This window comes from Cyprinus carpio, chromosome B2 (assembly GCF_018340385.1).
Source record: "Cyprinus carpio isolate SPL01 chromosome B2, ASM1834038v1, whole genome shotgun sequence".
Lineage (NCBI taxonomy): Eukaryota > Metazoa > Chordata > Actinopteri > Cypriniformes > Cyprinidae > Cyprinus > Cyprinus carpio.
The window spans coordinates 10,446,925-10,473,161 of NC_056598.1; the positions used below are offsets into that span (position 1 = coordinate 10,446,925).

At 37.2% G+C, this 26,237-nt stretch overlaps 1 protein-coding gene and 1 pseudogene across 3 annotated transcripts in view; both read left to right on the forward strand.

The window, feature by feature from the left end:
- Positions 1–23,692, forward strand: part of LOC109060691 (rho GTPase-activating protein 29) — a 40,023-nt gene extending 16,331 nt beyond the window's left edge. Inside the window, exons 3-22 of one of the 3 annotated variants that reach the window (XM_042717980.1) lie at positions 5,510–5,653; positions 8,339–8,435; positions 9,353–9,425; positions 10,456–10,510; positions 11,369–11,524; positions 11,610–11,674; positions 12,256–12,366; positions 12,457–12,537; positions 12,623–12,790; positions 13,186–13,323; positions 13,674–13,864; positions 14,214–14,386; positions 15,937–16,068; positions 16,620–16,718; positions 17,204–17,367; positions 17,453–17,869; positions 18,588–18,814; positions 18,975–19,245; positions 19,349–19,463; positions 21,942–23,692. In XM_042717980.1, coding sequence (XP_042573914.1) covers positions 5,510–5,653; positions 8,339–8,435; positions 9,353–9,425; positions 10,456–10,510; positions 11,369–11,524; positions 11,610–11,674; positions 12,256–12,366; positions 12,457–12,537; positions 12,623–12,790; positions 13,186–13,323; positions 13,674–13,864; positions 14,214–14,386; positions 15,937–16,068; positions 16,620–16,718; positions 17,204–17,367; positions 17,453–17,869; positions 18,588–18,814; positions 18,975–19,245; positions 19,349–19,463; positions 21,942–22,864 — 3,800 coding nt within the window. In that variant the 3' untranslated portion in view covers positions 22,865–23,692. Of the gene's footprint in view, positions 1–5,509; positions 5,654–5,679; positions 7,664–8,338; positions 8,436–9,352; positions 9,426–10,455; positions 10,511–11,368; positions 11,525–11,609; positions 11,675–12,255; positions 12,367–12,456; positions 12,538–12,622; positions 12,791–13,185; positions 13,324–13,673; positions 13,865–14,213; positions 14,387–15,936; positions 16,069–16,619; positions 16,719–17,203; positions 17,368–17,452; positions 17,870–18,587; positions 18,815–18,974; positions 19,246–19,348; positions 19,464–21,938 lie in introns of those variants that run through there. The other 2 variants (XM_042717979.1, XM_042717981.1) reach the window with 2 other exon arrangements.
- A 1,419-nt stretch (positions 23,693–25,111) lies between these two features.
- Positions 25,112–26,237, forward strand: part of LOC109081733 — a 36,284-nt pseudogene continuing 35,158 nt past the window's right edge.

Consider the following 26,237-nt stretch of genomic DNA (forward strand, 5'->3'; position numbering starts at 1 on the left):
TGGCATTGAACAAATGTTATTTAAACTATTATTTATTATTATTTGAATAATAATTTTAACTATTTATTTTTAATATTAGCTACAAGATTATTATTTTTGATATGTTGATTCCATATCAATTTGGGGAATAAATGTGCAATAGATTTATAATTACAGGTTTTAATGTTAGGCGTGATTATTATCAGAAAATGTGATTTAGTTGCTTCTTTCAGTTCAATGATTATAATGATTTGACATGACAAAATTTGCTCAGATATTTGATTTCAATGCAGCTTCTGTTGCTAGAGTTAAAAAAAAAGTTAATGGTATATTAATTAAATTATTAGATATTATTTTATTAATAAAATTAATATTTAAATGATTTTATAATATTGTTTATATTTATTCAGTATATTCAATAATTCAATATTAATTAATTCAATAATTAATTTTTTTTTTATATTAACTACAATATTATACTTTACTTTATGTTGAGTTTATCTTCATTTGGTAATTAAGTATGTACCGTAAGTATGTTTATAATCAGAAAAGTGTGCAGTTGTATCAATTCAATAGAGACTGATTGATTATAATGATTTGAAGACAAACATTGTTTGGATTTCACTGCAGTTCAGAGAGACCTTAAGCAAAGTCAGATGAGTCCTGTGATCAGTGTGTCATTAATCTGATGGAGCTTCAAGTCTGTAATTCAGGAACATCCTGTTGCATTTTGTCCCTATGATGTAAGGACATATTGTTCACAACTTTAATTTGAAAACATCCATCTGTCAGTTTAACTTGCTGAGAACTAAAAATGTGTTGGACCAGTCAGCGACGTGTGTGTGTGTGTGTGTTCATGAGAGACTGTGTTGACTTTTTTGCCGATGGGACTGAGATGTGGGATAGGGGCCGTTAGCAGTCTTCGTTCTCACACTGCGGTGTGAGGCTTGTTGGCAGTTGGGTGAGATTGTTAAACGGCTCTGATCAGAGACCGTGGGGCAAGCGAACAGCACAAGTGAAACATGAAAAGACTGAGCGTGAAGCGTGGCTGGACCAACACGCAGGCTGAGCGTGGGAGGGACGGCGACTCGCTGCTGGAGCTCCCGGAGTGAAATAGACCCAGGATGGAGGTCCATCAGCAGGGGGCTCGTCCTGAACAATGCGTGTGTGGCTCTCTGCCGGTATCCCCATCGAAACAATGCCCTTCAGTTCCCCCTGAGCAGTTTTCATGCATGCTTTTTAAAATTCCATTGTTTTGACATCACTGAAGTGTTTGGCGGCCCAGATGATGCATTATTCATAACAGAGTGAGTACGAGTTTGGAGAAAACTGGTTGCTACGCTGGCATGAAGACGTCCCGGGACCCCAATCAGCTCTGACACATGACATAGTCCCCTGTGTGGTGGGCCCCTATTGTGGGGATGCAACATTCCATCAGTCTTTTGGGGGGTGGATCAGTCCCTGTCATTGAAGTGGGCCTGTCCTGCATGTCAAGCCACACTTTCATAAATCAAACATCTTTAAAAACCAAAAGCGCTTTAGTTGTGCTTCTCAGACTGGGCTGCTAATGATCATCATTAAAAAGATGCATTTTGGTCTGTGACCTGCTGCTTGACCCCTCACCAGTAATTAGGAGGGCAGTGAGGGGAAGACCTGAGCTGGGGTGGGGGCTTCTGATGGAGGCCTTTTGTCTGAGGGACGTTTCAAAGTAAGAGAGGAGAGAGGACACTCTTGAGTATCCCTGGGGCTAGAGCCTCCTCTCCTCTTACCGCACTGGAATCCTCTAATCCTGACGGGTCGAAGACGTGCACCTGGTCGCCCAGGTGGAGGAGGGAGGTCATTGTGTTGTGATAATGGAGGATCTTTTAGTGACCTTAATACATGACTTTAAGATTTGGCTTTTGTGAATATTGGACTCTTGCCCTAAATCACAAGACAAAGGCCTGGATGGAATAGATTTTTAGTTCCACTCACATCGACTCCCAGAGAAAAAAAAAAAAGTGTTCTATTTTGTAAAGTTGCTGGCTGTAATTTTCAAGTTTTGTCGTGCTTCACCCCACAAAAGTCCACAGATAGATGTCTATACAAATATGGATATTCTGTCTCATTCTGATGCCATAGACATTTTTATTTATTTTTTTCAATTTTTGTTCCCCTTCAAACTCCACCTTGCTGCATTTGTTGCAGCAGGCAATAGAAAGGTGCTTACCCCTGTTGCCTGTTGAATTTTGAGGGCGTCCCTTACCTTGTTTCCTTTTCCCACTTCCTGTATCTTGTATAAATCAGTATCTTCTATTCCGCACTTGCATTCAGCAATTCAAATTTTTTCCCAAGCTGCACTTTGTTGGCCTATCATTTTTTGGATTTGTTCAAAACGTTTTACTTTTACTTTAAAGAGACAGTTCATCCAAAAATGAAAATTCTGTCATCAATTACTCACCCTCATGTCATTCCAAACCCGAGACTTTTGTTTATCTTCGGAACACAAATTAGATATTTTTGATGAAATCTGTCTGCAGTACTCTCATAAATAGTTGCGGAGACTTACAAGAAGAGAAGAAATTGTGGAATAAAGTCATTATTTTTGTTTTCTTTGCACACAAATTTATAACAGTAAGGTTAAACCAGTGATGTCACATGTACCATTTCAACAATGTCCTTACTACCTTTCTGGGCCTTGATTGTATTAGTACCCTTGTTGTTTATGCAGGGTCAGGAAGCTCTCGGATTTCATCAAAAATATCTTAATTTGTGTTACGAAGATGAACAAAGGTCTTATGAGTTTGGAACGACATGAGGTAGATTAATTAATGACAGAATTTTCTTTTTTGGGTGAACTATCTCTGTAAGTTTAGCAGTTTCTGTGGGATATGATGTTTGTTGTGGGAAAAATAAAAACAGTCCCACACAAAATCTAGTAGAACTCCACAAACAGATTAGCATATTTAAAAGAATGGTAATTTGTATCTTAAATTCAGATTTTTAATCATAAAATTATTTTTAATAAATGTTGCAAATATCTGGCCAATAACATGTTTGTTTATTAAATATTTTGGGCCAATTTTGCTATGCCTTAAGCTCATTTTATTTCTGCAGAATTCCAAAAATTTTCCAACAAAATCAAAGCATTTTCTTCCTGGGGTATAAAAGCTTTCTTCATGCTAATCTGATTTTTTTGTCCAAGAGATGATATGTTTTGTCAGTTGCTCGGTTTTGATTTTTGCAGCAGGATCCAGGGTAGCCCCGCCCACCATGAAGACTCATTGGACAGAAGTACTTAATCATAAATGTTAATCATTATATGACTTGATGTAAGAACAGAAGCATTAATGCCACAGGCTGGGCGGTTTCATGGAATATGCACAAGGATTCATGGAATTGAGGAGAGATAACGGAGATTCACGGCAGAGGTGATGAGGCAATAAACAGCCCATCACTAATCATTTTGGCACCACAGTGAGGGTCAATGTTTCCCTGACATCGTTACTCGTGTGTTTTTCAAAGTGTTTTCACACTGAGGAGAATTAAGCGTGGTAAATACAGAATAATAAACTGAAGATGATTAACTGTCAACAGTTTGTGCTTCCTACTTTTTTCTTCCCTTTTCATAGTGGGAGAAGTGATCCTCTGTCTCTGCCGCCAAACACACACATACCTTCCACATTGTAACTGTGCACTCATAAACCGTGTCTCATCCTTGTGGCATGATGTACATCTGCACAGAGAGGATAAAAAACAGATGCTCCTGCTATCAGAACTCTTCGAAGCCTTCACAACATTCAGTTAGATACGAAGTCATCCGCTACACACAGCCAAACGACCGTCCAATTCATCCTAATGCAAACGAGAGATTGTGGAGTTTGTTTCATGGGTTTGCATGATGTAAACAAACATGTTTAATCCTACTGTTTGTTTACATGGAGTCTAAATATGTATATGCATAATAATATTTGGAAACTTGTTAAAATGTGTTAATATTTGAAAGTTTTTTGGTTATTTGAAGGCTAGGTTTTTGTTTGAATGCCAAATTATTAACCTTTTTCAGACTGAGAAAAGTTTTGTGTGAATAGTAGTGCTGTCAAACAATTAATCATGATTAATCGCATCCAAAATGAAAGTTTTTGTTCTCATAATATATGTGTGTACTGTGTATATTTATTTATTTATTTATTTTTGTATATATAAGTACACATGCATGTGTATATTTCAGAAAAATATGTTTTTTATATAATAAATATATTTTTATATAATATAAATTATATATAATTATGTAAATATTTTCAAAATATATACTGAATGTTTGTGTATTTATATATTCATAATGAATATACACAGTACACACACAAATTATGTAAACGAAAACTTTTATTTTGGATGCGATTAATCATTTGAAAGCACTAGTGAATAGTTTTGGTTTCAAAAACTGTTTATGAATATTTTGTCATTTAGTTATAGCAAACTTGGTAGCCTTTAAAGTCGCCATGAAATCCAAGTTGATCGCTTTATTTACTCTACATTTGACCTCTATTTAGGCTGCATGGACTTTTGATATTTTATGATTAGAATGTTATGAGGTTAAAAGATAAATATCTAGCTCTTTAGGCATTGCATTAGCCAGCGTCCGGTCTGGCTCCATTCTAATATGGAAAGCCCACTTTTCTATTCCCAATGGATAAAACAGAGTCCCACCCTGCATTTTTTCTTGTTTAATATCCTGTTTCAATTGAATTTGCATTACAGAAGTGGATCAAGGTTTCATGTTGATTTTAAAGTTGTTAAAGCATATTTAAGCATATTTCTGATTATATTTGAAATATGGAAGTAGTGACACAGGCATTTCCCAAAACCAACTACAGTAAAAAAGTTATGTTATGAAATATTATTACAATTTAATTTAACAATTAAATAACTTCTCTATTTTAATATATTTTTAAATGTCATTTATTCCTGTGATGGCAAAGCTGATTTTGTTTGTTGTTATTTGTTTGAAATGCAAATCTTGTGTAACATTATAAATTACACTTTTGATCAATTTAATGCAAAAACAGCAACAAAGCAAGTCAAAACTCTCTTAATTCCCATGACAGCAGTAATGCAGTACAGTCAGCAGTAATGAAGTACCTCACTCTCAGTCACTCTCATACAAAAAAAAAATCTGTTATCACACGTCTGGATAGGCGTGCATAGCTGTTGTCATGTTTGTCTCTTTTCTTATCTTGCTGTCGGCCATCTCTCGAGTGCACAGGGCTGCGTCTGCATCTCAGCCAAAGCACAGCCTCATACTCAGCTCATTGTCTCTAATCACAGGGGCTTGCAAGCGTGCTGTTAGGATGCACCAGTGTCACACATGCCACTTCATGTGCACTTTGAGGAGGTTTCACATGGGTATCTTTAAACAGACTCAAAATTTCAAACCTTTCGATGTTGCTGCTGCACCCATATTGTTTTAAATTTGTGCATCTTCAAAAACGCATGGAGGAAGTTGAGCTGATGACATTGTGGTCTCTGTCTATATGTATGTCACTTACAGAGAACCAAGAGTGCTCACAGCACGTGGTCAGCGAGCGACTTGGAGAGCTGGTACACGTGCTAAAGACCGTCATTGGCAAACACCAGGCACTGAACTCATCAGAAATTCTTGGTGCTGCAGGAACAGTCATCGCCAAAGTCAAAGGTGAGGATCCTCCTTCAGCTCCGCCCCACTTTAGAATCAACAAATTAGAATTGATTTTGTCTTTTGAAAAAAAAAAAAGTCCATTGTTTATGTATGTGTTGATAGTTTTTAGTTACAAGGTGTGGAGTGCTAAAAGGCAAAACATTCATAGAACTGTAAAATAGACATGTTTCATTTATTCCAAGCCACACATTTTTAGATCACCTCTAAAAACAAGAAAAACTTTGCATGTTGTATTAATCTTTAAAAAAGGAAATAATGCTTAATGAGGCTTAATGCATCAATACAATGGTTTTGGTGGACAAATGGCATCACTGTTTTAACTCATTTTTAACGCAAATGTTATATAATGTGAAGTTGTGTTTGGCAGACTTCTTATTCATGTGTTATAAATAATCTAATCTTATGTTTTGCATCTATCAACTTCAAAAACGAAGGAAAACTGAAAGTGCTTTCATGTAAAAAACAGTTCCTGGATAATCAATAGAAAGACATTACTGCATGGTTATTTAATATATAAAACAATGTGCATTGTGATATATACTCTAAAGTTTCATAGCATTATATTGATTTTCCTAGTCTAAAATAACAGGGTAATTCTTCTGGCTCGCGCACAGGAATGTCCATGTGGTACATTAGTAGAGTTTGCAATCCAGATTGCGGCTGCGAAAGAGGGAGCAGATGATTTCTGTGCTGTACGGACAGAGTGAATGTGTTTCTTTTTGGTTATCCACATCATTTCCAGCTGTTTAAAACATTGTGTTTTCATGTTGGCAGCATTGATTAAGTGGCCACTAGAGTATCATCCTTTGCCACAAGAGGGCCAGTGACCCTTCTGAGCTCCCATGTGTCCTTTAAAGGGCCAAACTCTTCATTGTTTATGTCAAAGGGAAGTCTTTAACAGAGGAAAATAATCTGATTGAAATTTGAGAAGAAAGGCCAGTCACCTCAGATACCTGCTTCAAATTACCTGTAAGACCAACATTCCACTTCCCACTCACGCTTGCATTTTAACACTCCATGTCAACCGTCGGTCTTTCTTTTGATGGAATGTTAAAGGAAATTAGATGCACACATTTCCCCCCCATTCACGCTCAGTCCATGCAGTTTTTTAAAAATGCTGCGTAGTTTTGCTGAAGAATCTCTCAGGGGCGCAGCAGTAAAAGTGTCAAGTGTCTCAAGTTGTTGAAATTCTTTCTTCCCCCGCCCTTGTCTAGAGTGAGTCAGTGGCATCTGACTAGCTGTATTTTGATCTTTGCATCTGATCTGGAGGAGACTCTGTTATCTCAGGTATTTTATCCTGTCTTATGACGCATTGCACCTGATCAAGTGATACCTGCATGTGTTACTTTGCCAGTACTGTATATGGTAAGAATCATTCATAGGTATTTTCAGAAAAACAGTTCATCTTGACAGATTTTTTAAAAAGAAAAATTTCCAATGATGCAGAAAATGCTTTCGAGGGTTTTTCTATGAGAGAACTGCTTTCTGAATGTAGCCATTCCCGTATTTGAGCTGTGAAGGGGGCAGAAGTGGAAGCATTGTTGTGGAACTGCAGGATGTCCTGAGGAAGAAGTCAGCGTTCCATTGCAGGGGCCACTGAGCCGCCCGCCTGCATTCAGAAGCAGAGAGGTATGCACCAGGAGCCACGCACCTCTCATGCTCTCGTCTCCAGTGCGGTCTTCTCTGCTCACTTCGTAGCTCTGAGTATGAGTGGCAGTTGAGGGTGGGGATTCCCATTCCGTGGACAGTCGCTACATTTTGCGTGACCAACCAAAAAAAAAAATCGCCCATGCGGAACTGGAAACTACAGATGATGTTGCTTTTTTTATGGCCTCGTCACTTTTTCTTGTATGTGAAGAGAAAAAGTGGAAGTCAAGCTCCATTGAATCATTGTGAACTAGGCTGTGGCATTAGTTCCTGAAGTTCTGGGCGAGTTTTGCCTGTCGTTAATCTATGCTTTACCATAACGATTCTGGATATGACTGCAAGTGCAAGTTAAAGAAGTTGGTAAGTTTGGCGAAATTGAAATGTCCTCTGAATGTTTTGAGAGTTCAAGCTTTGTCAGTGTTTCCTGTAAAGGGGAGGCTCAGCTAGCAGACAGGAAGCTCTTGGTAAATGCAAGTTTCGTAGCCTCTTACAGTCTTTACTTCTTGTCTGTCACATATCGGATTTTTAAAATTAAGATTTAACATCAGTAAGATCTTAATTTCTCTTTTATCAGCTCAAAACATAACAAACTTTGCATTAACATGCTGGGTCATCCGGCCTCTTTTTAAAACAATGAAATTAGTTAATGAAGAAAGGCATCTGTTGATTTATTTACATGCAATCTATGTACTCCAGGGAAGCACGACCTGATAACAAAGCAGCATCAGACACTAATTAAGGAAGAACTGGTAGAGGTTCCCTTTCTTGTTCATTGTTCAGAACGAGTCTGACATCTAAAATTACTCTCATGTGGAACAAATGAATTCTGTATTATCAGAGAGTGTTGTAGTTACTTATCAGTCCTCGATACCTGTGGTGGACCACTGCTGAGGGATTCATATTTCCACGAACACATTATTGAGATCTAGGTCTACACCACTACTGCTGATCTTCATCATATTAAGAATTGTAATTTTGCTGCAGACTTTTGTGCTATTTGGCTACACTTCTCATGTGGTTTATCACTTCCCACAGGCGTTAACGTCAAGGAAGTCAATAAAGAAAGCAAAGACACAATATTTGGCGAGATACACGCATCGATCGATACTTTGGCATTCACTTTTGGCAATGTGTGAGTACCACAGCCCTCTCTTCTGTAGTCATATGTACATTCTGAATGCTCTTCATCTGTATAGACTTACTTTCAGTTTCCATGGCCAATTTTAATAGAATACGTCAGCTGTGCATCCTGTTGTCACTCTCTTAATGCTGATGAAATATAGTTGTGTTGCAACGTTACTTAAAGGGATTGTTCATCCAAAATGAAAAATTCAGCTACTCATCCTCATGCCATTCCAAACCCATAAGTCTCTTTCATTAAAAAAAAAACAAAACAGATATATTTCCCTCCCTTGAAAGAAAACCCAACCAAAAAAAACACACACAAATCAAAAAAATTCAGAATGACATATTAATATCCATATAAATCTGAAAAAAAAAGTCCACCAAAGAGACATAATCGCTTTATATGATGAACGGATTTAATTTAGCTTTTAATTCACATGTAAACATTGATCAGTGCACATGCATAGAGCTCATTAGATATGATCAGAGGAAGCTGAACCATGCTTGTGTGAAATGCGAGAACAAATCTTATTCATTCTCATGCATCAAGCAAGTACATTTGAGCTTCTGTTTACCATATTAGACATGATTTCGAGCTGTTATACAATCTTAATTATACATCTTAATTTGTGGTTTGAAGATTAGGAATGATGTAGGGAGGCTGAGTAAATGATGACAATTTTCATTTTTGGATGAACTTGGATTTCATTTTTTTACTCACATTTCACTGCTGGTTATATATACTCTATATAATTGTGTATGTGACAAATAAAAATCTTGAATCTTGAAATCTTGAATCTTGAAACTAACCTTTAAAACTGCTCACATTCTTGTTCTATTTGGGATGAAAAATAGCAATATGATATTGTAAGTTATGTTATGTGCAGTGTGCTATCTGTGACTTGTCTCACTTTGCAATTTCAGAGTGTCTGACTTCCTTATGGGAGATGTGGACAGTAGCTCCAGGTTGGGGTACCCCCAAGCCAGAAGAAGTTGTGTAAGTAATCACCTCAGATGCCTTAAAAGTTCCTTGAAAAAAGAGTGCATAAAAAAAAAAAAAATCCTTATTTACTCATCCTCATGTTGTTCCTAACCCGTGTGCTATTTGTTCAGTGGAACACAAAAGGATAGTTTTGCTCTTTACTCAGCTCTTGTTCATAGTGACCACGTCTGCCAATATAATGCACTATTAAAGTAGTCCTTATGACTTGTATGCTGTGCTCCATGTCTTCTGGAGCCATACAAAATCTTTATGTGTAAAGCAGACTGACAATTAAGCCAGTATTGTCTATTTATTAACAACAGTATCATATGGCTTCAGAAGACTTGAAACACATTACCATTCAAAAGTTTGGGATCAGTAAGATTTGAAATGTTTTTCATGTTTTTGAAATCTTATGCTCACCAAGGCTGCATTTTTTTTTAAATGTCATTTATTGCTGTGGTTTGGTGTTCAAGAAACTTTCATATAAAATGCTTGTGCTGCTTAATATTTTTGAGGAAACAGTGATACATTTGTTTCAGGATTCTTTGATTAATAGAAAGATCAAAGACCTTTTGTAACATTATACGTGTCTTTACGGTCACTTTTGATCAATGTAATGTGTCTTCGCTGAAAAAAAAAAGTGTGTAGTTATATGGACTAGTTTTATGGGATGTGTATGATTTTTATGTCCTTGTTGGCACTTGACAGATGTGGTTACTATGAACTGTCATGTGGAAAAAAGATGCAGAATTCTTCTTTTGTGTTCCACAGAAAAAAATAGATAACATATTTTTAGAACCAGTGTGAGTAAATAATGGCATTGAATTTTTTTTTGGTGAACTATCCCTTTAAGTTGGGATGTCTGCTTTGAAAATAATGAAACCTGGCTGGCCCCTGTGATTTAAAGAGCAAGGTTTGATGAACTGAGTCTTTGAGAGAAGAGATAAAAGAGAAGCACTCAAAAGAAGCACCTTTTCATACTTCAACTCTGTTATCAAACTTCTCATCACATGTGAAACGTCTTTCTCTTTTTCTCCTCTAGTCTTTTGAAAACCTCTCTGAAGATTCAGGAGGCTGCAGTCAAAAGGATCTGGCAGGTAAATGGATTTCCTTTCCTTCTTCTATCGAGGTTTTCATCACAAAGCAAGCAGCCTCTTGCCGCTGACATGTTGAAGAGAATCTATCTCATCACATTTTATGTGCCTCAGAGCAACAGTAATACAAACTTCAACAGTTTTCTAGTTAAACAAAGCACACATGAAAGATGTTGTTCTAGCAGAGAGACAGATGTGCTGTACTGACATAGGCCATAATCGATAAGAGAGCTCTACACACCCTGTACCTTCACACTTGTGTTGTTTTTCATATAGTCTAACATTCTTCTTGTTTGCCAAATGGTTGACATTCTTTGGGTTTTTTTGGATTTTTTTTGTGAGGAATGGGAACCACATGTGGCTTATTGGGCGGGGTGCTTGGATTCGGCGCAGCTGAGTTGCGTGTCAGTGCATTTGACAAAGGTTAAGCATAGATTTTACGAGAAGATCTCACACGCTCATGCCATGTAATAAAGCGTACATACATCTAATGCTACCGCAGATTAGTGTCTGTTTTAGAAAGACCTCTTATTCTTTTAAGTCAAGGGGATGGTGGAGAGGATTTATTCCTCTTAAAAGCAAGTTTGCCACCATTTCAGGGCTGTCGCTGCCTTTAATAAAGCTGACTTGTAAAATTTGCCTTGTAACTGTTGGCCTATAAACCCTGTAGGGTGGTAACATTTAAAAGTAGATTTTAAATGACAGTTTAGAGAGCGGAGAGACATGGTTGAGGAAATATAAATGTCTTCAAAGGGTACCTCTGTGCTTTTTCAGCAGTCTTTTTAAACTATGTGGAGCATCTGTGTATTTTTTGGATGTTTGTATTCATATGTGGCGTTCCTTGTATATGTGTGTTTCTAGATCCTGCTGTGTTCCCAGAGCTGTCCACTGTAGAGCAGGTGGACCTTCTTCTGCTGAACAATGACAGTGGAGTAGAGTCTGCTTTGCTCTATGCCAAGGCCTGGTCCAAATACACCAAAGATGTGCTGGCCTGGGTGGAGAAACGCCTCAGCCTGGGTCAGTCCATTCTTAAAGCCTGATCTTTTGTTTTGTCTTGATTGTTGAACTTTAGTGTTTCATTTGGTGTCTCTGTATTTGACAGACATGGAATGTGCCAAAAGCTTTGCCAAGATGGCAGAATCCGCAAAGGCAGTGGCAAGTCAGCAGGTGATGGTCTTTTGTTTTGATAAAATCTCTCTCTCTCTCTCTCTCTCTCTCTATATATTTATATATATATGATGTACTACCATTCAAATTTTTGGGAAGAATTTCGAAAGAAAATTTTTATTTTACTCTTTTATTAAATTAATTAAAAGTGACAGTAATAGCATTTATAATGTATTTATATTTCAAATAAATACTGTTCTTTTAATCTTTCTGGTTATAAAAAAATCCTGAAAAAAAATTGTTTAATGGTTTCCATAAAAAAAAGCAGCACAACTCTTTTTAACAACAATAAAAAGAAGATGATTTCTGAAGATTCATTTGACACGGAAGAATTTTGCCATCACAGGGATAAATAGGAATACATTTTAGATTATATTAAAATAGTTATTTTAAATTGCAGTATTATTTCACAGTATTGCTCTGTTTAATGTATTTTTGATATAAAAAAGAAAATCAACCTTGTGAGCATAAGAAACTTCTTTCAAAAACATTAAAATAATTTTTTTTTTTTTTAATGTTAGTGTATTTGATTTTAGGCCTTTAAGTGACATTATTTTGTGGCTGTGTTCCTTTATCTAAAGGACTTTATGCCGTTCCGGGATATTTATGTCTCTGCCTTTAAAAATGAGATTGAGTACAATCAGATTCTGCTCCACACATCTGCTTCTCTACAAACCAACAAATTCATACAGGTATGATCTGCTATATCTGCTGTTAACTTGTAGCTAACCATGTAACAAATAATTTTCTTTAATTCCACAAAATTCCTATAATACCAACAGCCACTGCTGGCCCGCAAGAACGATCTGGACAAGCAGAGGAAAGAGATAAAGGAACAATGGCAAAGAGAGCTAAAGAAAATGGTATATCCGATTATTTGAATTCTTTGAATTTCATCACTAATGTTTCTTCACGACCGATAGTGTTTAACAACCCATGTGTTTTCAGAATGAGGCTGAGAGCGCTTTGAAGAAGGCTCGGCTGCTGAAGGTGCAGAAGAGGGAGGAGTACGAGAAGGCACGCAGCTCCACCAGCCGCACCGAGGAGGAGCAGCCAACAGCAGGAGGCAGGACTCTGGAGAAGAAACGGAGGGTGGAGGAAGAGGCCCTACAGAAGGTACTGCAGAAACTGCACTATAACTTTAAATTCAATTTCAACAGGGTCAAAGACTGCACAAACACACACACACCCTTGAGTTTATTGACCTTGTTTATTGGGCATCAAAGTGGTGATGCGAGAAACAGAGTTTGTGGGAATTCGTTTGATATTCTGAACTTCTGATGTACTGTCTGAAAATCAGGCCATATAATCTAAACATTACTGTAGCTATTACAACCCAGACACCCAGCAACTGCATAACATCACACCTTAGCAAATGAGTGAGCTTTTTAGCAGTCTTGTTTGGTGCAGCTGGTGGCATGGAAATTACACACTTTGGCTTAAAACAGGCTAGGAAAATCACTATGCTTTTGTTTTGTTTGGCTGATTGTCTGTTTTTGTGGTGACTCTAGGCTGAGGAAGCACACGAGCAGTATAAAGCCTGTGTGGCCGATCTAGAGGCGAAGAAGGTCAGCCTGTCAAACGCTAAGAGTGAGATCCTCGCTCAAATTCGGAAGCTGGTCTTCCAGTGTGACCTGACCCTCAAAGCGGTCTGTATCCATGTCACAACAACACTACAGTACAGTTCAAAAGTTTTTGGGTCTGTAAGATTTTTAAATGTTTTTGAATCAAAAATATAGTAATGTTTTAAAATATTATTACAGTTTAAAATAATTGTTTTCAATTTAGTATATTTTAAAATGTCATTTATTCCTGTGATGGCACAGAATTTTCAGCAGCCATTACTCAAGTCTTCAGTGTCACATGATCCTTCACTTTTGATTAATTTAATGCATTCTTGCTGAAAAAAAAAATCTTACTGATCTCAAACTTTTGACCTTCTCCATGAAAGTAAATACCATTATTGCATACTGACTATTTAAAAAAAAAACTCTCGCAGGTGACAGTGAACTGGTTCCAGATGCAGCAGGCTCAGACCCAGCCTCTCTCAGTCAACTACCAAGCTCTAAATGAACAGGCCAAAAAGTATGAACCAGGCCAGTGCTACTCTGAGTTCGTTTGCAGCCTGCCTAAAGAACGTGTGTGGCTGGAGTCTCTGTCTCAGGACATTACAGCTTCCTCAAAAACGGGGTAAGTCCACACTCAAGTTTCCGTGTGGGCCAGAGAAAGGCTGCATTGTTTGCATCTTCCTCAGGAAGAATGATGAACGAAACAACGGTCGGTGATAGCATGTTGTTTATCCAGAAATTCCGCCCACCATAATCACTGCCCTGTGTAAACTCTGCTTTTTAGCTTGACCTCTAAATCACACCCACGTACAAACATACTGGCCAGTGCTATCACCTCTCTTTACATTGCATTCGAATCTCATACTTTCCTGTTGAGTAACCCATTTCACAACCAGCAGAGATTTTGCACAGCCTGTTTTACCTGCGGTATTTTAATAAAGCATGTTTCAACAAGTGACTTTCCTTTCCAGAATGTCCCTTCATAAGAGGTCTCAGAGCAGCACCCGCTCATCCCATGGGAACCTGTCGCAAGGCTCTGTTACTTCTGCAGATAACCACAGCGTAGATGGGGTTGAGGGTACCGTGCAACCTTGCAAGGCCAAGATCGCAGAGAGGCGGTCCAATAGCAGTTTAGACATGCAAGGTAAGAGTCGATAACGATCTAGCCTGGCGACTAAAATGTGTAGGTTTAAAATGATCAATTTCTGTTGCACTAAATGGAATAAAACAATAATGACTGTTTTTTAAACAGATAGTCCTGATCCAAACTCGCCGTAACTCACGTTGAGCCTAAGTTGCTACGTCAGTCTACTCAGCCTTAGGGCCCTATGAAATCCATTTTATTTAATTTTTTCAGCAAATTCCGTTTTTAACATTTCTGGATTCCGTTTTTTTTTTTTTTTCTAGACTCTGTTTTCTGTATTCATCAAAAAGCATGTCTAATTAATTGAAATCATGAAACTAACAATAATAAGCATCAATTTATTAAAAGTTTAACAAAAATTACATTTTTAAGGTCCTATGAAATATATTTTATTTTTTTCTTGAATTCGTTTTTATTTTTTTTTATTTGGTTTTCTATTAATTTTTTGTATTCCATTGTAATGATTTCATTAAATATTAATAATCAAAAGCATCTCTTATTAATTGATTTAAAATTTATGTATTAAAATAATTATTTATTAATTTATTATTATTTTATCCATTTCTTTTTTTTTTTTTTTTTCAGAAATTGTGTGTGTATTTACATTTTTCTGCTAAGTAAATTCTGGTAAATAATTCCTCTGGTAAATATTCCTTTAAAAAGAATGTTTTAATAATAATTGTATTATAAGTAGTAGTACTATTATTACATTAAGTAATGTTTCTGTCATGGTTTCTTCAAGTTAAACTAAACTTTTATTTTGACGGGTTGCTGTGAAGACCTCTAAGTTTCTGTTTGTATATGACGATAGTTTTACTAAAAAAACATGGTGAAATGCTCATGAATTGACTCTGAAATTATGTTTATGCATTCATGTACCCATATTTTGAGGCGGCAGAGGCTGAAAACACCATGAGCGATTTAAGTGTAGTTTACCTACTTGTGATGCATCCATCCAAAATGTGGTAAATTCTGAGACATTCTGCATTATACAGTTCCGTTTTTATGACTGGATTCCGCAATTCTGTCCACGTTTTCTGCATCACAAAAATCATAAGGCCCTATGCATTTGTTAGACTCTAAAACTCCCAGAAGTTTATTTTCTTCCCACTTAAATAAGATCCTGAGATGTTTGGCACTATTAGGCACATATGTTTGGCAAGCTTCAGCATCTTGAACAGCTTATTAGTTTTATGGCTTGATGCGTCCACTGTGGGTTTTTACCCAGCATTGGCCATCCACAGCTTGGACAAAAGCTGCCAGCAGTCAGGATTAAGGCCCAAGACCCAGATCGGACCTTGGCTTCCAAAAAGCCCCTGTGCTTTGACATCATCAGCCTGCTGGATTACAACCTGAACTCACATTTAATGCAGCATCCAGACTAGATGACTAAAATCAAGCACATAAGCAAAATTCTCATGTTTTTAGTATGAAACGTGTAGACAGACTGATTCTCCTAAACACGCAGGTTTTCTCCCTCAGTTTTAGGAATAGAGATTTCCTAGATGAAGGATGAAAGGTAATTCTGAGGTTAATTCTGTGTGTTGTAGCGTTAAGGACGCAGGGCTCCCAGCGAGCCTGGAGCTCAGGCAGTGCCGGTGGAGGAGGGATGTGCAGTGACTCAGAGAGTGCTGGAGGAAGCAGTGAGTCTCGCTCGATGGACTCCCCCACAGCTAGTCCAGGTACTTTTTCTGGTGTCAACACACAGCATCCTACAGTACAGAGCACTTCACAATAGGAAGTTAATCCCACACCGAAATTGGTTTAATGTATACTTAGGCCAGTATGTATGTTTGACAATCAATTTTTTTGACAGATGTTGTGACAGCTTTAAATCATACATACCACAAAAACTCATCTACATCAGCCAGCTAGACAGTGACATATTTACATAAGCAGAACTTAACATAATGTGCAAAACAATAAGGTTCACAACATCAAAAGGAAATGCAGGCATAAAACATGTATGTGATCAACATATCGTTAGGACCTAATCAGACAAGTTTTGTCAGATGTCCTTAAATGTTTTACTTTGGCCAGTTGCATCAGCCATTCTTATTGTCGAGTGCAACGTGTTTAATCCAAAAAGTTCCTCTAAAAATATTCCTAGTTTAGGCACGTTTGTAAGTTTTGCTTGTAAAATGGTTGACCTAGTTCTCAGTGGACAGGATGGAGAAGTGCTCTGCAGGACGGAAGTATCTAATGTGTGTTTGTGTGTGTGTTCGTGTTACAGGGGATTTCAAACGCAGACTTCCCAGAACTCCCTCAACTGGTACCATGTCTTCTGCAGATGACCTGGATGAGAGGGAACCACCCTCACCATTAGATAATGGTTGGTAGTACAAACTGAACAGCGTGATTGTGAGTGGCTGCGTTGTTTGATGTGTGGTGACACCACAGGTTTGTTTTTATTATGCTAGTGCTGAATTGCTCGCACCCATGTTTTTGCTTTCAGTGCAGCTGTGCAGATGGGCTGGGTGTTGACATTGGCAGAATGCCACAGTTGGCAGATCCTGTCTCTCCACCAAAAGTGTTACATTTCAGTAATAATTGCTGAATGTAAACAAATGTTAAAAGTAGGGAAATACATTTGAGGAACTGGAGAGAAGGTCATGCTTCCTCAGAAGTACTGAAAGAACCATTTAACCATTTAGAACCAAGTAAATAGGAATGCAAGAGTCATGAAAGTTCTTTCAATTCCCATCCCTACTCACATTTAAGACTCTTGATGAGCCTGTAGCCACACCAGAACATATTTTTTTTGTTTTGTTTTTATTAAAGCTTAGCTATTAACACACATGCCTTTTCTTGTCTCAGGCCTTGCTGAAATGGTGATGGAAACAGCCAGTTCTCCCGGCCCTTTTCGTAATACTCAGATGTCAAAAGCGGCACAAACTCACAAGTTGCGGAAACTGCGAGCGCCTTCCAAATGCAGAGAGTGTGACGGGCTGGTGGTGTTTCACGGGGCTGAATGTGAGGAGGTATGGTCATCATCAGCACCCACACCTGTTCTGTTCACATTGTTCATTAGAGCCGGTTGTCATTCCCTGATCTCTTTTTACATAGTGCTCTTTGGCCTGTCATAAGAAATGCCTGGAGACTCTTGCCATTCAGTGTGGTCATAAGAAGCTCCAGGGCAGACTGCACCTGTTCGGTATTGACTTCGCCCAAGTAGCTAAGAACAGTCCTGACGGCATCCCCTTCATCATCAAAAAATGCACCTCAGAAATCGAGAGTCGTGCCCTTAACATTAAGGTGAAGAATCGAGATGCAACTGAAAGGAATTTGTTTAATTCAATGTTTGTGAGTCATTTTGTGAGTGACGCCTATTTTCGGTTCATTTCGGGCATTTATCGGGTGAATGGGGCGAAGTCTCGTGTGGAGAAGCTGTGCCAGGCCTTTGAGAATGGAAAGGACTTAGTGGAGCTTTCGGACCTCCACCCACATGACATAAGCAACGTGCTCAAGCTTTACCTGAGACAGGTGTGGTTGGACAGATAATCCCAGTTTCATCATGTCTATATGAAACTTGAAATAATAGAGTGCAACAGTGTCCGCCCGCTTTTTGGTTTCGGAAGTATTTTTCACATAGGAATTTTTTATTTGTTATAGACAAATAAAACAACAACAAAACCAAAAAGCAACGACAATAAAAACAACATTGCAAACTTTGTTCTTGAAAAACGTTTGTGAAAATCTTACATATATATAGTGTGTACTCAACAGCTTTAATAAGAGAAACAGCTACATGAAGCATTGCAAATGACAATCAAAATAAAAACGATGGATATATATATATAACTATTGTTTAAAGATCTTGATTGTGTATAGAAACAATATATTTTACATGTATTGGAAAATATATATGAACACTGATATTTAAGTAGTCTGACAGCGTATGAAAAATTACTATTACGTCATTCGCAGTGCTTCATGGGAGTGGACAGGCACTAAAATGTTCTTTTGGCATGATTTGCTTGTTGTGATTCTCTGTTTGATGGAGATTATATCACCAGTTAACAACCTTGTAGCTCATTGTAGGTCTGTCTTTAAGTGTTTGTAAGTAAGAAGTCAAGTTCCTTATGGAGAAAATGTTTTTTTTTTTCTGCCAAAACCCAGCTGTTGCACTCTATAGGGTTCCATTACTCTTCACATTTTGCTGATTTGACACTGTCTAAAAAATGATTCAATTGTCTTTTAGCTGCCAGAACCACTGATTCTGTATCGGTATTACAACGATATCATCGGGCTGGCAAAAGAGACTCAAAACATGGAGGAGACTGACTCAACTAAAGAGAAATCACCAGGAGAGCAGCTGTGCCTCAGTATTGAGCTTAAAAGAGTCCTCTTCAAAATCAGAGACCTCCTTCGCCAGCTTCCAGCGGCGCACTACAAAACCCTGCAGTTCCTCATCACCCATCTGCACAGGTACGCCAACACAAACCATAAACCAAAGTGTGTTTAAAAAGCTCATATAGCAAAGAAGCAGGAATCTGTTATCGGGATCTGTTTTTCTTTGCTTGTTGCTTGACGTCCTTAAATGTGTTTAGTGAAAGTGAAATATAATTTATGACTCATTGTTTTACAGAGTGTCAGAGCAAGCTGAGGAGAACAAGATGACTGCTAGTAACCTGGGTATCATCTTCGGTCCCACACTCATCAAGCCCAGGCAGTTGGAGGCAGAAGTGTCGCTGTCCTCTCTGGTTGACTACCCCCACCAAGCCCGCATGGTGGACCTGCTCATCAGGCACCACCAGATGATCTTTGATGTCCCCCTCAGCCCTGTGTCTCCCACCAGTCCGACAGCACCACAGCCAGCGCTCAGCCGCCACTTCCAATCTCTCATGGATATCAAAGAGGTGAGCTGGGCCAGAGAATGAAAGCTGGACCTTTTTTATTTCTTTTTTTTTTTGGAAAAAAATTGAGTTTTTGATTTCTGATCTGTGTTTATCCTTCATACAGAGTGCCAAAGTCTACAAGAGACACTCGTCTGTGATTACCTCTGTACAGCTGATGGAGAAAGTGAAGGAGAAAGTGAAGGAGATGAAGACAGGGGATGATAAAGGGCAAACACCTGGTTAGTATGATAGTCTCTGCTCATCTTTGGTATTAAAGTTATCATGAAATCAATACTGACCCCCTTTGATGAGCCATGGCAGAATGAAAAATAGATCATATTTTTTTGTCTAAAAGCGTAGCAGGAAAAATAGATCATATTTTTTCATTTGAAAGTGAAAGTTTATGCAAGAAAAATGAATGTATTTGTTTTGAAAAGATTCTTGATTAATATTGATGTGCTTTTGTTAAAAGAAATAATGAAGATTTCTAGGGCTGTCTGGTCAACTAGTAGTCGTTCATTTTAAGCGTTAGTCGACTAATCGCACGTTTATTAATAAACCATTTAAATCATAATGCCGAGCCTTTAATTGCCTTCATAGCCTAATAAGCAAAGGGCACGCATAAAGCTTGCAACAGCGGACCGGCAGAAGCAATGATTATGCATGTGTCAGGGAAAAACAGTAAGGAGGCTGCATTAACATTTCAGATAATTCATTGATAAACTAGCGCTGTCTTTGTTTTTGGTTTAAGAGATGAAGCCGGCGACACAGAGATAAAAGCACGTCCTGTTTTCTATCATTATTTTACAAAAGCGCAATGTTTTGTTATTGTGAGTGAACACAAATAAACGTAGCATCTTTACAGATTTGAGGAATTCAATTAAATCTACTAATTTCAAGAGTTACAAATGGTAATTCTCTGGTGATATGTTCTTATATATTTCATATAATAATATATTCAAATAAAATGCTTCTTGCATCACTAGCAAGGTTTCGATTATAGATTTGTGCAAAACTTTTGTGATATTTTATAAATGTCGATAAAAACCTACTGTGAATTGACAGCATTTCCATTAACTGGTGTTATGTGACTAAAACCTGATTTTTTTTCCCTCTCGCAATAAGTCATGGCAACAGATGTTGTTAGGCTTATGTATTTTTCAGCCACTGCACTAGCTATTGTTTTTAACGTATACGCATTTAAGAGTGTATGTTTAATGAAAGCATTGCGAAGAGCCGCTTCTGGGCCGCTACGGAAACGTGCTGCAGCGAAGCTGGTATAAACACAAGCACTGACTTGAGTGGCTGGTGGAAGTGCCAGAGCCCTAAAGTTCTGCAGACATGTGCAGTGTGAATAAGGGTTTATCCAAGCATTTATGGCAAGGAAAGCCCTTTATAATTGAGAACGGCCACATATGAGGTGTTTCTTGGAGGTTATAATACATTGAAGAATGATCATGTGACTTTTACGCATGCCAGGTGACCTGTAAATGTGAAAGAAAACTGCATTCTGTTGCAGTTTTGCGAAATATTCCTTTTTTAAATTGCCTGAAAAACCACAAGCGAAAGTAAAAACTTTTTTGCGATATCAGAGTTTTTGCAAAATTGACGTGTTTCCATTAGTATTTTCAATTTGCAATTTCAGTTTGCGCAATTTGAAGGATAATGGAAACGTGGCTACAGTAGTTCTAAAATTTGAGATTTTTAATTTATGAAAGTGGGTAAATATAGTAATAACATGGTAATAACACAAACTTTCAAAAGTTTTGTGTATGAACTCATTAATGGGAGTTGCGGATCAGATATAATATGGTTTTAGTTGAAAAATATGAAGTATTGGCTGTTTTCGAAGTCTACGTTTCAGTCAGTCAAAACTAGGGGTGTCCCCGACTAAGGATTTACATAGTCGAATGGGAATTTTCCAATCTTGCTGATAGTTGACTGCTAGTCGAATCATAAGTTTGGGGGCGGGGCAAAATACATTACCAAGAGTCAAGTCTGACATTCGACAGTCATAATTACTGATGTTAACATGCAGGGAAAATGTGTAACGGATGCCTCGCAGATACAAAAGGGGTAAATAATGTTTTATGTTTTAATTAAAAGATAGTTAACATTAAACTTCTGCAAAACCCTAAGATTTCACTTTTTTTTACAATAGTGCCCTCATTATAAGTTATGTATTTGACAGTAGTTATTAATGTTCTGCATTTCTGTTTTGAGCCATGCGTGTTGAAGATGATGAAAAATACAGTCTTTCATTCTGCCGTGTCTTTGTTAAAATTTAAATCCTTTCCACCAAGATGTTCCTCTGTCGATCATGGATTATGGAAAGTAAAACTTAAATCTATAGGGGGTGGTTGGATTTATTCATGCACGGCAAAATATTTATTTAAGCTTCTTTCTTTTCAGATTCTTATTTACAGCATTATCTTAATAGGCTGTATATTATTGGGAGAAAACTGGTAGTTCTATGTGAGAACAGACATTGAGCACCCCCATATAGCAAAAATGGCATGATCATAACACCTCAGAGAATATTCGACTGTGAGATTGAGATCGAAGCATCGAATCCTGGACTATTGGGGTCACCCCTAGTCAAAACTGACTTGGAAATGCGAAAATTGCAGGCAGATTTTTAGAGTAATTTTTTGATGTCTCTTCTAAATTATTAATTTGTAAAAAAATTAAGTTCAAACTTTTTTTCTTTCCAGCAGGTGAGGGCTCAGATGTCAATGGGGTTGGCTCAGCTCCTGTAGACGTGCAGAAGTCCACATCTGGTGCCAGCAGCCGAGTGGTGCAACTACGTCCTCAGCGCACCAAGCCGGTGTCTCGACCCATCAGCATGCCCGTGGAGCGACTGCTCAATGAGCGCAACAGTCGCAACACAGAAGAGCGTGAACACTCGCCGGCCGCCATTCAGGAGACCACCGAACCGGACAAGCCTTTGACACCACGCCTCACCAGCTATTACAGAAACCCCTTCATCGACACACAGACACTGAGGAGGACCTGGGACAGACAGTACAGGCATTATGATGTGACGCCCAGAACTGCAATGATAGTGGCCAACCTGCCATCCTCTGGTGTGCCAAAACCATCAGAGATTAGCATTGTACCCCAAAGCAGCACCAATAGAAAAGATGGTACAAGCCAGTCAGGAGGGGCTCCAATATCCTTCCGAGCACCACGGACACTAAAACCCCCTCCTGGAACGTTCTATAGACCTCCATCAGTAAGCCAAATCAGGCCATTTGACTCGCTGGCAAAAACCGTTTCAGCAGCAACAACCACTACCACAGGAGCTATATACACAACATCCCTTACCATATTTACAACAGCGGCCACCTCGACAGTTTCGACAGTCTCCACAGCCGTCACGACTCCCCCAACCACACCAACAACATCAGTGACTAGCGCTCTAACAGCCAAGCCGACCTTTACCACAGTAATGAGCACTGTATCAGGAGCAGAGGAAGGTCTGTCAGAGAATGACTCCATCAGCCCCGTCACACTCTCTCCGCCTCAGTCTCCAAGCTCCAGCGCAGAGGAGCTCAGCCCTACAGACGCCAAACCCCTCTATCAGAGACGCAGTCGCCGAAAGCAAGAGCTAGAGCATCGAGAGGCCCATTTTGTTTAAAAAAAATGCCCTCTTGTATCGCTTGGTACAGTATCCTATATGTGACACTCAGAAAGTGACTGATTCCTCCACAGGCCTCACAAGGTCAATTCTAATAGTCTAGTCGATCTGTCTACGGCTTTATGTATATGTATTTGTATGTAAACTGTCATTTTTGTGCCATACTGTATATATGAAAATTGTTTTAATATCCCTTTGAGAAAGGGCAAAAATATTAGGAGAGAGGTGAAACGTCTGTATGAAATTTTCTCTCTTTAAGCTACTATTTGAGCCAGAAATATCAGCAGAGGTCCAAAACATTTGTGACATTCGCTTATCCATAAGTGAGCACTCTTTTATGTTATTTTCAGATGTTGTTTCTGAACATTTATGCCAAATGTGTCTTATTCTTAGTATCTCCTTCACAGTGATGAGATGAGACACTTCTATATCAGTAAATAATCAGCTATATTAATGTGTTAATAAAATCAAAAGTTCTGTGTAATAATTGTATAAACTCAAAAGGAATGTGTAAAGTATTGTCTGTAAATTCATTGCTCATTTTGATGCACTTGCTAAGCCTAACTTTTTAACATGCATTCATCACTGCCCTTGCATGATGTAATACAGTCACTGCAGGCTGTTTTATTTGTTTTATAGTTTGTCTCTTGGAAACACTCCTGCTTGTGTGTGTTTTAGGCTGCATAAGTGCATCTGTTTGTTTTATTTCAGAGTTATATATGCATTTGTTTACATTTTTACACATAACCTGCTGCCATAAACGTACATCTATACAAACAATTCTTGAAGACATGCAACGTTTGCAGATTAAATATTTAGTTAAAACTATTTTCTGCTTTTTTTTTTCTTTCATGTTTTGTCCATTCAAGTGTAAAAGACAAAATGTGGTTCAAATTTTATTGTTAACTGAAACTTATTAAAAAATAGTTGAAATGCAGCTGAAATAAAATATAAAAATTACATGAAAAATTTAAATTTTAGATACTGTAGAACTTATATACTAGATAATAAATTAAGAAAACTTCAAAGAAAGTTAGAAATGTTGCAACTTACTGAAATAAAAAAAAACTGAATTTTAAAGCTTAGTAATATTATAAATAGTAATATTAGTATAAAAAATATAATGAAATATATATTAAAAATACACAAAAAAATAAATATCTGAAAATATAAAAATAAAAGAATATTAAATACTAAGCATGATAAGTATAGAAATTATTACTTCTGCACCATGATTTTCTTCCCCATTTTCCATCTGCCAGATAAAAATTGTATGTTTGATCACTTAGAAAAGTAATAGTACACCTCTTTCAAAAAATTTTTTTTAAAAAATAATAAAAAAAAAAATTAAAAACAATTTGAAAATAGAGTGGAAGAACTGTTTAATACTCACATAAATAACTAACAGAATTCCTCCCTTAGCAAACATACTAATTAAATTAGTACATTTAAATACCATTTATTATGATCTGATCAGGTGAGAATGTTCAGTACTTCATGTCAGAGGTTTTTTGGGGGGAAGCCACACTTTCTATCCAGTGCCTGTTGTCCTCCCTCCCTGGGTATCTGTCTGTTTGGCTGAAACTGTCCATGTCCTCATCCCTAATTAGCCATGTCACCTGAGCTCCAGCACTGAGCTGCTCAGCTCAGACTCATGCAACAAACACACAACACTCAAACAGAAGACATCAAATAAACACAATCTCCAAATGTCCAGAATGCACACTATAACAACACACATATCAATATTCCTAAATGCCTCACCAGTCTCCCACATGTAGCATCTTCAAGAATCGGCTAAAACACATCTCATCCATCTATATTTGACCCTCCAACTCTAAACACTCTCTATTCTAATTCTATTCTTGAAAAAAAGCCCCTTTTACACTTGCACTCTATTCATTTACTAACTGCTTGTTTTCTTTTAAAAAAAGGCCTCTAACAGTAGCTTGCTCTATTCTTTTTCTTTTCTTTTTTTTCTTTATTTTATTTATATATATATATATATATATATATTATATATATATATATATATATATATATATATATATATATATATATATATATATATATATATATAAACCTTGCTACATGTACTACGTTAAGCTAACTGAGACCTGTTATAGCACTTGTGTATCATTGCTCTTTTGTTGATTTTGATCGCTTCCATCGTCCTCATTTGTAAGTCACTTTGGATAAAAGCTGCTAAATGTAAAATTCTGCTAAATGTAAATGTAAAAGTACATGTAAATAAACAGCAGACATGTTAAAATGGAGGGCTTTGCTGATGGCCACGTTAACCCTGCAGATTAAGGCAATCGGATTAGTTGAGTCAGTCAGAAGCAGCTAGTTTGACTTGCGTTTCAGTGACTTATCATGGACTGGAATTGTGTGCTTTTATTCGTGAATGATAAGGAACTCATATTTCTTCAGCACTGAGGTAAGTGTACCATTTGTTTTAAGGGAACACTATTCACTATTAACTAGTTGCTTATTAGCATACTGGGATATTAACTGTTTGTTAACACTTGTAAAACACATTTTAATGCCTTATTCTGCACGACCATGTTCTAGATCCCTTAACCTTTCCCAATACCTAAACATAACTACCTTAATATTAATTAGCAGCAAATTAGGAGTTTACTGAAAGCAAACTCTCAGTTACACAAACTTAAAGTGAATATGTGTTCCATAATCTAAAATGTTACCAGTTTAAATCATGATTTGTTTGGTCAAATCAAAAATATTTTATTGTGTCTTTTTTAATAATACTTCTATTTGCTAATTTAATCAAAAGTGACAGTAAAGACATGTATGTTACTAAAGGTTTCAAATAAAGGCTGGTTGTTTTGAACTTTCTATCTATTTAAAAAAATGAATAATGGCTAAGTAATGCAAAATAAAAAAATACTAAGCAGCACAACTTTTTTCAACATCATAATCGATGTTTTTTAGAGCAGCAAAGATTTATAAAAGATCATGTGACACTGAAGACTTAAGTAATTTCGCTTTGCAACCACATTTTTTGCATTAAAATTACATTTTAAAACATATTGAAATAGAAAACAGGTATTTTACATTGTAATATTTTTCAGTGTTTTTACTGTATGTTTGGTCAAATAAATGCAGCTTTGGTGAGAATAAGAGACTTTCAAAAATATTAACAAATCTTTCTGACCCCAAAGTGAACAGTATTGTACATTAATGAAGGGTTAAAGTGGTTGGCCTTTATGGAGAATATATGTATGTTAAATCTGCCATTTAAATTTTATGCTTTTAATTCTTTGATATTCTTCAAAGATCTATCAAGATCAAGAGTTTGTGCAATATGTCTGTCAAAAGAGACTCTGTAAGATGAGACATTTGTATCTGA